At 50.0% G+C, this 13,227-nt stretch overlaps 1 protein-coding gene across 3 annotated transcripts in view; it reads left to right on the top strand.

The window, feature by feature from the left end:
* The first annotated feature begins 243 nt into the window (after window positions 1-243).
* NTN1 (netrin 1) overlaps window positions 244-13,227 on the top strand; it is a 185,673-nt gene continuing 172,689 nt past the window's right edge. The window contains exons 1-2 of one of the 3 annotated variants that reach the window (XM_027131050.1): window positions 244-561; window positions 1,005-2,086. In XM_027131050.1, the coding sequence (XP_026986851.1) occupies window positions 1,069-2,086 (1,018 nt within the window). In that variant the 5' untranslated portion in view covers window positions 244-561; window positions 1,005-1,068. The remainder of the gene's footprint in view (window positions 562-1,004; window positions 2,087-13,227) is intronic. The other 2 variants (XM_027131049.1, XM_027131048.1) reach the window with 2 other exon arrangements.

Genomic DNA, 13,227 nt, shown 5'->3' on the forward strand with positions numbered 1-13,227 from the left:
CTCTGCTTCTCCTTCTCGGGCGCCCCGGTTCCCACCCGCTCGTGTCCTCGCTCTCTCCGGGTCCTGGGCCGCTTCCCTTTAACTTTCTTCTTTCCCGGGGTTAAAACTTTGCGAGCGAGCGGGCGGCTGCTCGCCGACGTTATTGGCCGGCGCCCCGCCCGGCGGCCCCGCCCCCCGCCCCCGCGCTCCCCTCCGCCCCCCACTCCTTGCGCGAGTGGCGGCTGCGGCGGCGGCGGAGCCTTCGGGGGCGTGCGTGCGTGTGTGAGTGCGCGCCAGCCAGCGGGAGTGTGTGTGCGCCCCGGGCGCGGGCTGGGCGGCACTCGCACCGCGGCGGGAGCGCCGGGAGCCGGGCGGCCGCGTCGTCACTCGGGCGGGAGAGGCGGCGGCGGCGGCCGGGCCGGGGCTGGGGCAGCGGCGGCCGCGCCGGGCATGGAGCTGGCAAGCCCGCGCTGAGGCAGGGCGCTCCTGCTAGCAGCCAGCGAGAGGCTCTCCGCCGTCCGGCGCGCAGGCTCCCCGGCCGGGGCCGGGCAAACTTTTCTTTCTCTTTTGCCCTCTCCTGAGGTAAAGTCCCGAACGCGGACTCGCCGGCGGGGGTGCGATATGGGACTGCTGAGCGGGACCCCGGGCTGCGGGAGGAGGGTGCTCGGGCCGTGCGGGCTCGGGGGGGCCCACGAGCTGTCCTGCGTCCGAGTTTGGGGTGCTGGCAGGCCGGCCGCGGACGGGCGGACGGGCGCGGGCCGGACCCTCGGGCGGCGGGGAAGCCGAGCGATGGCCGGCGGCCCCGGCTCGCCGCCGGCCGGGAAAGAGAGGCGCGGGTGGTGCGGGCTTGGGGCCCCCGGATTCGCCTGCCCCCCCGGGACGCGGGGGAGCGAGGCGGGAGTTCGTTCGGCCGCGGGCTTGGTGCGGGGGAAGCCGGGCATTCGCCCGCGCCCCCGCTCGCCGCCCCGCCGTGGGGTGGAGGGCGCGGGGCGGCCTGGCTGAGCGCGGCTCCTCTCTCTCCGCAGGCGCCTTCTGCGGCGGGCGGACCGACTCCTCGGCGCGGCGGGGCCGGGGCAGGCTGGACGCAGCATGATGCGCGCAGTGTGGGAGGCGCTGGCGGCGCTGGCGGCGGTGGCGTGCCTGGTGGGCGCGGTGCGCGGCGGGCCCGGGCTCAGCATGTTCGCCGGCCAGGCGGCGCAGCCCGACCCCTGCTCGGACGAGAACGGCCACCCGCGCCGCTGCATCCCGGACTTTGTCAACGCGGCCTTCGGCAAGGACGTGCGCGTGTCCAGCACCTGCGGCCGGCCCGCCGGGCGCTACTGCGTGGTGAGCGAGCGCGGCGAGGAGCGGCTGCGCTCCTGCCACCTCTGCAACGCGTCGGACCCCAAGAAGGCGCACCCGCCCGCCTTCCTCACGGATCTGAACAACCCGCACAACCTGACGTGCTGGCAGTCCGAGAACTACCTGCAGTTCCCGCACAACGTCACGCTCACGCTGTCGCTCGGCAAGAAGTTCGAGGTGACCTATGTGAGCCTGCAGTTCTGCTCGCCACGGCCCGAGTCCATGGCCATCTACAAGTCCATGGACTACGGGCGCACGTGGGTGCCCTTCCAGTTCTACTCCACTCAGTGCCGCAAGATGTACAACCGGCCGCACCGTGCGCCCATCACCAAGCAGAACGAGCAGGAGGCCGTGTGCACCGACTCGCACACCGACATGCGCCCGCTCTCGGGCGGCCTCATCGCCTTCAGCACGCTGGACGGGCGGCCCTCGGCGCACGACTTCGACAACTCGCCCGTGCTGCAAGACTGGGTAACGGCCACCGACATCCGCGTGGCCTTCAGCCGCCTGCACACGTTCGGCGACGAGAACGAGGACGACTCAGAGCTGGCGCGCGACTCGTACTTCTACGCCGTGTCCGACCTGCAGGTGGGCGGCCGCTGCAAGTGCAATGGCCACGCGGCCCGCTGCGTGCGCGACCGCGACGACAGCTTGGTGTGCGACTGCAGGCACAACACGGCCGGCCCGGAGTGCGACCGTTGCAAGCCCTTTCACTACGACCGGCCCTGGCAGCGCGCCACAGCCCGTGAGGCCAACGAGTGCGTGGGTGAGTGGGGCACCGCGGGGACGTGGGCGGCGGGCGGGGACCCGGGCGGCTGCTCCCGGGCCTCGCGACCGAAGGTTCCCGAGGATTGCCCGCTTCGTTGATGTGGTGGGATTGGTGGGAGGCGCGTACGTGGAAATCCTGCACCGCGGAGCGCAGAGAGCTGGTCCGCTCGCGCTCGTGGCGCCGGCCGTGGACGCTCGGGTTTGCGTTCACTGCGCTGTGCGAAGCCAAGATGCGAGGAGGGGGCTTTGCAGAAAATTTGCCGACCGGTACCCCTAACCCCAGATCCAAAGGCACACACTCTGTGCCTTCCCCTCAGTTTGACGGGACCCTGGCGTCCACCTCCGCCCCACCCCCCCTCCCCTAGGGCTGCAGCTGCGCGCGCTGTTGGGGAACCCGGCCCGGTTCCCGGGAAGTTCCAGCTCCACGACCACAAATCCCTTGGGAGATGGCAAAGGGATTTGCAGTTTGGGGCCAATTCGGTACACGGCGACTATCACTCCTGCGTCCTCCATTTGTCTTTTATGGTTTGAAAATAGATATATATTTTTCTTCTGGACAGCCTGTTTGTGTTAGCAAAAGAATGATGTGATTTAAATTAATTACTATCTACAGATTACAAAAGAGAGTTCACTAATTATTTTAAACTAATTCAATCCCGCTCCAAAAAAGAAGTATACCAGATTTTTTTGTTGTTGTTAGCGTCAGGGTTCGGTGAAATTAAACAGTTCCGAATTAACTAAGGGCCCAGATTCTCGATTTCATGGCGTTTCGGTTCCTGAAAGAGAAATCTGACAAACCCGGCACTGGTGGATACTGGTTGGAAATGAGGCTTTAATAAAAAAAAAAAAAAAAAAAAAGGATCCGTTCTGTTTCTGAATCATACGACTTTGCTGCTGTAGAAACTCTGCGGCATCAGTTTCTCCCCAGGAGGACAAAAAAAAAAAAAAAAAAAAAAAGGAGGGGAAAGGTAGTAAGACCATACTTTGCTTTTCCAGCATGAGATGTAAATGCCCAAATCTCATGTTTTATTTTAATGAAAATCATCAACGTCAATCGTCAATATAGTTGGTCAGTACGCCCTTGGGTGTTCATCTTGCGTGGAATATAGATGTTTTCTCCCCCTCCCCCCAGCCCCACACAGCCGGTGTGAGTCTCTTCAATTGCTTCGGCCTCTGAGGCACATTACAAAGTTTGCTGGTCCCCACAAACACACGTTTTGAGGTCTGGTTCTGATTAATTGTGTCATGTTGTTGTCGAATAGTTTGTGCCTCATGACTGTGGATGTAGACTTTTGGAATGGAAAACATGTTTTGGAGAAGCCCGGTCGGCGCTGAGGCCCAGGCAGGCGTCCTGGTCTGAAGAGGGCTGTTCTCCTGTTGCGTGGCGGGGCCTCCATCTTTGCACTCCAAGTGTACGCTTTTGCAGACCTAATTGTCCTTCCCCCCACTTTAAGGGACGGAACTGGTTGCCTGTTGGAAGAGACTTTTCAGGATTCGGTGGCGAGATAGTGGTTACACCCCGGCTTAGTCGTCTTGGAGAATTAAAACTCCTTTGATCTGCTCCATTCCTTCAGAACTGTTGGTTTTTCCCATTTCTTCTCTTTCTTCTCCCCTTTCCTCTTTTCTTTTCTTCCTTTTGTGCGTAAAAACCTTTTATTGAGATTTAAAAGGCCTCCCAGGGTTTTGCTATCAGTTTTAGTATGTATGTGCATATGAAAGATAACTTCTCATTGTCACCAGCAGGGTCTGATTGGAAAAAACACAAGTGAATACATCGAGGCAGATAAACTGGCTATGACGGTAGCATTTTACTGGCTTGAAGATTCCTCTTAGCAGGGGTGGTATTGTTCAGATACCACCCACCCCCATCTCTCCCTGTCAGTTTATGTAACCCGCAATTGTTATAACAATGGCCGTGTACTTGAAATAATTTCTATAGTCGAGGATTTTGTCTTTTGACCAAAGCACTAACTCTGTGCACAAATTGGATTGACTGGGTTTTTTTTTTTTTAAACCAAATTGAGCAATCAACATATTAACTAACGTAATTAGTAAGCCTTTTTGTTCAAAAAGTTTAATTAGGCCTAATAAGTACATAATCTACATGACAAATAATCGGCTAGCAATATTTTCTGGTTTTTACTGAAGTTATTTTAATTCTCAGTAGTTAAAGTATCTTTAAATCTTGCCAATTATTCAGTCATCTCATAAAAGCCAAGCCAATTCAACGATGTTAAAGTTATTTATAGTTTCCTTTTTGAATAGATGTTCTGATACCTTGTAGATATAGCCTCGGGAATGTCAGGTTGACTTCCCATAAAGTCTTAATTGAAGTCTTAGTGATTTTTCCATCATTCCGCAAAAGAGAAAGCCAGCAAAGACAATTTAGAAGTGATTTACAATTAAAGGTCGAGCTTTTTATGAAAAGGCCCTGAAGTGGAGATATGTGAATGAATTAGTATTTGACAGGTGTTCTGAGACACTACAGGGCACTGTGCTAGGAAAAAGCATTAATGAATCCTTCAAACACTAACTTTTGTACTCTCAGCGGCTCAGATTTTTTTCCCCAACATAATCCCATCTTGTGAATTTCACACTGTTGACATATTAAGTCAAGCTACCCAGATTATTTACAACTAAGGCAAAGTCTATTTTTAATTCTCGAAATGAGTTTTGATTAAAAATGAAGCATTATCACGGTCTTTGCCTTTCTAAAATAAAAAGACATGACATAATAAAGTGGCATCGTTCCCTAGGTTAACCCTCTCATCCCCGCTCCCTCCCCCAGTCCTAAAACTTGGAAAAAAATCGATATTATTATTTGACTAAATGGTTCTACACAGGGCTGAGGTGCTTTCGGTTTACTAAGAAATGCATATATCCTATCGGTTTTCTTTGGTCCAACTTTCTTTTTGGGGTTGTTTCAAGGTTAAGTTCTCTATGGAATAAACATGAACTTTTGTAAGGTCCAATTTTATTTTAAATGCAATTTTGGACTTCTTCCGGAGAAGAAAAAACCCAAAACAATATGAAAGAGAAGACTATGTATAACGTTACGGCCTCGACAGCTCTCCGTGGAATAACTAAATACTTTCTTCCGCCCATATGTATCAGCAGCGTTCACATGCTCTTACACACATGTGCATTTATATTCATTGTGTAAAGAAGCATCCGTGCATGGTGGTGGGGGGTGTACGTTCAAGAGAAAATGCATGAACAGTTTTAAACCACCTGGGTTGCTAGGCCCTTTTACCCCTCTTCCTTTTTTTAAAAAAAGAGCATCTGAAGACCATATTGTGTTTCATAAATTATTGACATCAGTTTTAATCAGTGTCCCCCTGACGTCGGAGCTGTGTTAGTATTTAGTGCCTGACGAAGCATGCTGTTTAATCTTACTGTGGGGATGTCAGCATGAACCCCTGCCTGGTTTGTGACAGGGTGAGCTTATGAAAACTCGTTTTGCGACTCACTCTATGGCTTGGCGTTGCCCAGCTGAAACCCAAAACCCACACAAAAGACGTCTCTGCAAGATGAGCACCGTGCTGGGCTGGCCTCCTATGGTCATGGGTACCTGCAACATAATGCTCATAATTGTTTAAACATGGCTTTGGGAAGGGGTTCCCCAGGCTGTAAATGGCCCTGGTGCTCGGGCCTACCATCATCTTCCCCGGCAGGAGGGAGGTTATATGGGAGGCGTTGCCCTGAGAAATCTAATGCCCCGATAAAGACTCTTGCAAAATCAGAAGGCTAAAGTGATTTGCTGCCCAGTCTGGTACATAGGGATAGATAAGTGAATGCTTTTATAGTCCTAGTAATTATTGTCATAATAATTACATAATGTAATCATAATGTTAATTATGATTAACCCTCAATAATCATAATGTTAATTATGATTAACTCTTGAGGGCTTATTTTTTGCCAAACACTCAGATTAATTTAGTCATTTAATCACTGTGACTATGCTAGTAATAGGCCCTATCATTGTCCTTATTTTACAGAGGAGGAAACCGTAACTGAGAGATATTAAATGGTTTACCCAAAGCCACATAGCTAGTAGGTGGTGGAGCTAAGACTCCAGTCAGATGCTTTGTGCTTGGTTTTATTGCATCCTCTGTGCTGCCTCCCCGTAGAACAGATGGATGGATAAATGAACGGCAGTTACATGTACAGGCCGACCTCAGAGATATCGCGGGTTCAGTTCCAGACCGCGGCAATAAGGCAAGTCACACGAATCTCTCGGTTTCCCAGTGCCTGTGAAAGCTGTTCACACCATACTGTAGTCTATCAAGTGTGCAATAGCATTATGTCTAAAAGAATGTACGTACCTTAATTAAAAAATACCTCATGGCTAACAAATGCTAACCATCGTCTGAGCCTTCTGAGAGTCACAGTAGTAACGTCAGAAATCACCGATGACAGATCACCATAGCACATATAAGAATAATGAAAAAGTTTGAAATATTGCAAAGAATGACCAAAATGTGACACAGAGGTATGAAGTGAGCAAATGCTGTTGCAAAAACAGCGCCAACAGACCTGCTCGAGGCTGGGTTGCCCCACACCTTCAAGTTGTAAGAAACACAATATCTGCGAAGTTCAGTAAAGCCAAGTGCGGTAAAGTGAGGTCTGCGGTAGAGGAGAATTCGAGGAGACTAGTCAGAACAGCCTGTTACCTAGCAAGCTTGTTACCTCTTGCTAGAATTGGAGGTGTGTTGTATTGCATGACGTTATGTCATATGATATCATATATCATACTCATATTTATTATGTTCATACATATTTAAATATGAAATTGTATATAAGAAGTCGTCCTTGATTGTAGCCATCAGGCCTAGTGGGAGCTGGGAGTTGTTTGTTTTTTTTTTTTTGCGGTACGCGGGCCTCTCACTGTTGTGGCCTCTCCCGTTGCGGAGCACGGGCTCCGGACGCGCAGGCTCAGCGGCCATGGCTCACGGGCCCAGCCGCTCCGCGGCATGTGGGATCTTCCCAAACCGGGGCACGAACCCGTGTCCCCTGCATCGGCAGGCGGACTCTCAACCACTGCGCCACCAGGGAAGCCTGGAGCTGGGAGTTTTTAGGAATGTAAGTGAAGAGGGTTTAAGCACCTTTGTGTGGGTTCTCAGCGTGCACAGGTGTTGCTTATGGCCAAGTCTTTCTTTTTTTCTTTTCTTTTCTTTTTTTTACTTTTTGGCCGCGCCGAGCAGCATGTGGGATCTTAGTTCCGGACCAGGGATCGAACCTGCACTGGAAGCGTGGAGTCTAAACCACTGGACCTCCAGGGAAGTCCTGGCCAAGTCTTTCTTGATTTCAGGGCCCATGATCCCTCTCAAAGGTGGTGGAACAGAGCTCGTAATCAGAAAATCCTTTCTAAGAAGCCCTTCTCCTTTGTCCCTAGTGTTCAGTATCCTGTTGTTTCTCTGGAACACACTGAAAAAAGTCTAGGAAGTGGCTAGGGAGTGTTGTTGTTAAAGAGGGGGGTTTAGTGGCGTATCCTGGTTGCCGGCGTGGTGCTGGTCGGTGCCGGGCATGTGTGTCAGCGGCACAGGACTGTCATTTATCGCTGTTGGCCCCGTGGCGGCTGGAGTGAGGGTCTCTGCTGGGGTCCTCATTAGCACCTGGTGGGCCCGGAGGCTGCTCCCCGCTCTACCCAGAGAAGCCAGACAGAGCCGTGTCAACGTGCACCTTCTGGGGTGCGTCTGTGCCTTTCCAAGGCTTTGCCAAGGTCTCCTTTGGCCCTGCCCAGACTTCTCCCTGACTTCCTTCTCCTGTAGAAAAATGAGATCCTCGGAAAAGTATTTGAGACTTTATGGCCAGAGTAAACATTGGAAAGGCAGTGGGTTGAAATTCAGATGTTCCCTGGAAGGAATCCCCTCATTTTCTGCTCACAGCTGGTATCGATATTTCCTTCTTGAGATGAGTTGTGCTTTTCATTAAGTAAATTTTTTGTCTTGGGATTAAACCAACATTGTATTCTTAATAGACTTTTATGTTTACACTTCAAAAGTCCACTGGGTTGTTATTCGTGTTATCTTGATGGCTTCCACAGCGTCTGCTATGCACACTGGCCTCACCAAAATAAATGGCTCTCTAGGGAACTGGATTATAAAACGGTCTTATCTGTCCATGCTCTAGTACGGGTATTTTGTGAGCCAGTATTTTTTTTTTCTTTTCCTTTCAGAAGTGATAATCATACCTTGGGTTTCTGCAGTGCCTTTCATTAGAGGAAGACTGGAGGTCTCGGAGAGCTTTTGAAATGCTCAGGTTTTAAGCCTAATACTTGCAGAGTGGCCTACAGCATTTTGCCTGTCATCTGGAAAGACACACATCAGCCCTTGTGGTCTCCGAAGCCTCGGAAGATGTGGCATCGGTTTGGGCGGCCCAGGAGTTAGAATGCCTGTCCGGGGGGTGTTGGGTTGCATCCTGAAGGCAGACCACAAACCCCTACTAAGTGCCAGGCATCGTACTAGGTGCTTTACATGTGCTTTATGTCAGTGAATCAGATTTCCACGAAGGAAGCCTTTCGAAACCCGATGTCGCTGCCACCAAAGGGCAGTTTTTACACAAACAAAACTGAATGTAGACGGGGTACATCTTGGCTCGTTCAGTGGCGCTGTTGCATATACAGAGAGCAAGGGGTATCAGTGGCCCTTGTTTCGAGGGCTGATCACATAAAAGCCGTGTCCTATTGTAACCATCTCCGAGGGATGGTTCCGAACGGTGCCTGAAATCATTGAGCTGCCTGCGACAGTCCTTGGACACAGGGCTACCTGCCTCCACGCTGTCTGCTGTCTTGAGGTTTGATGTGTACAGCACGTGGGGAGTTCAGGATCGCATTTCTGTAGTCTTATTTCAAAAATGTAGCTCTCTTATAGACTCGGAATTAGATTTTCATTTGCCTTTGGAACATTATATAATTTATGTGAATTTCCCCTAAGTCAGAAGGCAGAGAGACCCATTCCACTTGTCAGTTCCTTGCCTGTAGAGATAATACTTCCTTCCCATCCCCAGCTCCTGGGAGGCCTTGGCTGGGTGTGTGTTCAGCCCTGACTATATTATTTTGTGCCAGTTCTGCTCTCTGACAGAGAGAAGGGACTGTGGTCATGGGATGGATGAGAAGTGAAATGCCTCTTGTCCGAGCCTTTTCCAACATTTAAGCGCCTGCCCCGAGCCTCCTTTGCGATGGATGTTTCTATCTGCTGCATCCACTGGCACTCAGAGAACAAGGGAAGATGTCCTCAAGGAGACAGGTGTACCAGTCGTTCAGAAGTAGTGCCAAGGAATGGAGAAGTGTGGTCTGCCTTTGCCTCTGGCGGGGTCATTCCTGGAGATCCTGAGTCTTCTGCCATCAGGGTCATTGTATTAGCTAGAGGTAAGGTTATAATCACGTTGCAGTGCATTTGTGCATATAAAGACGATCCAGAAGAAAGATTTCCTTGTAGGTATGGCGGGCTTCTAGGGTATTTGAAGGGGTGAGTGGTTTTTCAGAGGTCAAAGTAAATTTGTTGGGTGAGAACCTTGAAAGGTAGAAAGTAACACTGAGAGGAACAGAAAGGTCACTATATCAACTGATAATCAATGAATCCACCCAACCCAGCCTAGAAGGAGGCTCTAGAAGGCTGTCTCTGTGGGGCATTCAGGACTAGCCCATGTAAGATGTGCGAGGTATCAGCCTTCTGTGCAGGTGGTCCAGTTTTAGTTGAGGGCCCATTCATGCCCCTTCCTGGCTGGTGCTGTGGCTAGATTTTCTAAATTTTCCCCGGTCCTTTACCGCCTCCAGATAAGAGAGATTTTTGGTTGTCATGTCCAATTTTTCACACATTCCAGAGGCTCCACACCAAAGTTAGACCATCTGTAGGACCGCAGGCACCTTTAAAGGGGCTGGGTTTGAATAAATGAGTGTTAGGTAACAAGGAAATAAGGTAGATTCTCTTTTAGTTTCCTGAGCACCAGTATGTTGCATTACGTCCCATATTTGATGGAACATCCCAAAGGGATGGACACTTCCCACTGCCTGATTATGGTTGTTGCGGCTTCTGATTTCATCTGTTCCTGCTTGGAGTGGCTGTGGTGAGTACTTGGCAAACGCATCACCCCTTTCCAATTCTGAAACCAGGGCAGACATCACTAATCAATCACAGCACTCTTTTCTCCTAAGTCCAGAAATGGTCTTAGGGTATTAGACTCCTTTTCAATATAATACCTTAGGCAGCTGTTACTCCTTAGAGTTAGCCTAGGAGATAAAAACTAAGACAGTTTTGGTCCCGGGAGACCTTCCCCTGCTCCCCCAGCCTGCAGGCAGAGAAGTACACTGTAAGTAGACGTTTCTGGAGCAATCAGTGGTCAGGTGACTCTGTTGGGTCTGGGGATGTAAAGCAGTGGGAAGTGATGCCCTCCCCGCAGGTGGGATGCAGCCTCATCGGGCCTGAGGCTCTTCCCACCCTAGAAGTCGGGCCCTGGACCCCACACCAGGTCTGCGTGGCATCGGGAGACAGAACTCTACACAGGCAAGGACTCTGCTTACATTTGGGCTGACACAGAAAGTGCTGAACGATAACAGCGCCAGTCCCGGCATGAAAAAGGAAACACATTGTGTTTACAGATACGGAGCTTGGCCTCCGAAACGAGAAAGTACCTTTGGATCGGGTGCCCCAGGGCAGGGCTGTTGGACGGCGGCCCCCCTGCTTTGAGTCCTGCGGCCAACGCGTTTCCTCTCTCCGCAGCCAGACCTCAGAGGTGGGCAGGTCGATCGAAGCCAACTCTTTCTTCCCAGACCCAGCCCTGTCTCACTCCACAGCTCAGAGCTGGGGAGAATTCATTGTGAGAAAGTGCTCGACCTGCCCAGCTACCACGAGGAAGGAAATTGCTTCTCACTCCAATCCACAGAAACCCATGGGGCTTAAACCAGGAGTGGGGGCAGATCTGCCATCATTGCTACCCAGACATGCCAGGGGAGAATGGGACTGGACATCCTCTGTATTTCTCACCCCAGTTTGTTGTTGGAACCGAGGTGAGGGAGCTGTTTCTTGTTTTATCTGATTGTATTTGTTTTTTGTATTTTGGCCACGCCGTGCGGCATGCGGGATGGTTCCCCAACCAGGGATCAAACCTGGGCCTCCGCAGTGGAAGTGCCGAATCTTAAGCACTAGGCCGCCAGGGAATTCCCTGTTTCTTGTTTTAAATCGAAGGTGTCTGCGGAAGAATGTGACCCACGTTGAAGTGGAAAGCAAGCTCTGATTTTTCTGCTGCATAGAAATGGTTCAGTTCTAAAATCAAGATCAGAGAGCACAGCGTTCTACTGAATAATATATGAAATACCAAGATGTGTGTATTAGGCGCTATGGTTGAGAGAACCCACCTCCAGCTTCAGACTGCTTGGGTTGAAGTCCTGGCTCCACCCTTGCAGTGCGACCTTGGGCGTGTTATTGAAGTTCTCAGTGCTTTCAATGCCTTCTGTGCCCTGGGGGGCTCCACTGAAGACCACGCTGGTATATGGGGTACAGTGCCGAGTGAGAGGGGCCCTTGCATTGTGTTAGGGAGGGGGCTCAGAAGAGGGCCATAAGAAGGAGACCCCCGAGGCAGGGTGCTCCTTCTAGACTAGGGGCTTTCTTTTTTCTTTTTACTTTAAAAAATTTTTTTTTAATTGAAGCATAGCTGCTATACAGTATTATATAAGTTACAGGTGTACGTATAGTGAGTCACAATTTTAAAGGTTATATTCCATTTGTAGTTATTATAAAATACTGGCTATGTTCCCCATGTCGTACAAGATATCCTTGTAGCTTATTTTATAACTAATAATATGTACCTCTTAATCCCTCACCTCCAAATTGCCCCTCCCCTTCCCTCTCCCCACTGGTAACCACTAGTTTGTTCTCTATATCTGTGAGTCTGCTTCTTATTTGTTTTGTTTCGTTATATTCACTAGTTGGTTGTATTTTTGTAGATTCCACATATAAGGGATCTCATACAGTATTTGTCTTTCTCTGTCTGGCTTATTTCACTTAGCACGATGCCCTCCAAGTCCATCCATGTTGCTGCAAATGGCAAAATTTCATTCTTTTCTATGGCTGAGTAATATTCCATTGTATGTATACATATATTTATTCATCTATCTGGTGATGGACACTTAGGTTGCTTCCATACCTTGGCAATTGTAAATAATGCTGCTATGAGCATTGGGGTGCGTGTATCTTTTCAAATTAGTGTTTTTGGGTTTTTTGGATATATACCCGGGAGTGGCGTTCCTGGGTTATAGGGTAGTTCTACTTTCAGTTTTTTGAGAAACCTCTATACTGTGTTCTACAGTGACTGCACCAATTTACATTCCCACCAACAGTGTACAAGGGTTCCCTTTTCTCCACATCCTCGCCGACACTTGTTATTTGTGTTCTTTTTGATGATAACCATTCTGGCAGGTGTGAGGCGATAGCTCATTGTGGTTCTGATTTCCATTTCCCCGATGACTAGCGCCGTTGAGCATCTTTTCACGTACCTGTTGGCCACCTGCATTTCCTCTTTGGAAAAATTAGACTTGGGGCTTTTTATCAGCACCCTCACTACTGCCATGCTCTGTTCGAAACATTCTGCAAATATTATCTTGTTTAGTCCTCATAACAGCCTTATGAGGTGGGTTCTGTTATGAGTATAATTAAGTCAGTTTCTTCACTGAAGTATAACATAATGTACAGAAAAGCACACGAATGCTTAGTGCACAGCTCAGAACTGTTCATGATGGTAGACACACCTGCATAACCAGCACCCCAGATGCTGCCGAGGGCCCCTCCAGTCACCACGCCCCTTACCCACCATGCGTTGAATTGACTGTTTTTGAACTTCACGTAAATGGAATCATATCCTGGCGGCTTAGGCTCAAGTAGTACGTTTGTGGTATTTATCCATGGGTGGTAGTAGTTTTATTCGTTTTCATTGCTATGCTGTAGTGTTCCGTGATACCCATGGATAAATTTATTTATTTGTTCCATTTACAGTGGACGTTTGGGTTGTTTCCACATCTTAGCTGTTAAAAATAGTGCTGCCGTGGCTGTACTTACCCATGTCTTTTGATGCCTATTTGAATGCATTTCTGTTGGGGATGTGTCTAGAAGTGGAATCTCGTGCCCTAGGGTAGGTATCCGTTCA

This window comes from Aethalodelphis obliquidens, unplaced genomic scaffold, assembly GCF_003676395.1.
Source record: "Aethalodelphis obliquidens isolate GAN/ISIS:26980383/991018 unplaced genomic scaffold, ASM367639v1 scaffold38, whole genome shotgun sequence".
Taxonomy (NCBI): domain Eukaryota; kingdom Metazoa; phylum Chordata; class Mammalia; order Artiodactyla; family Delphinidae; genus Aethalodelphis; species Aethalodelphis obliquidens.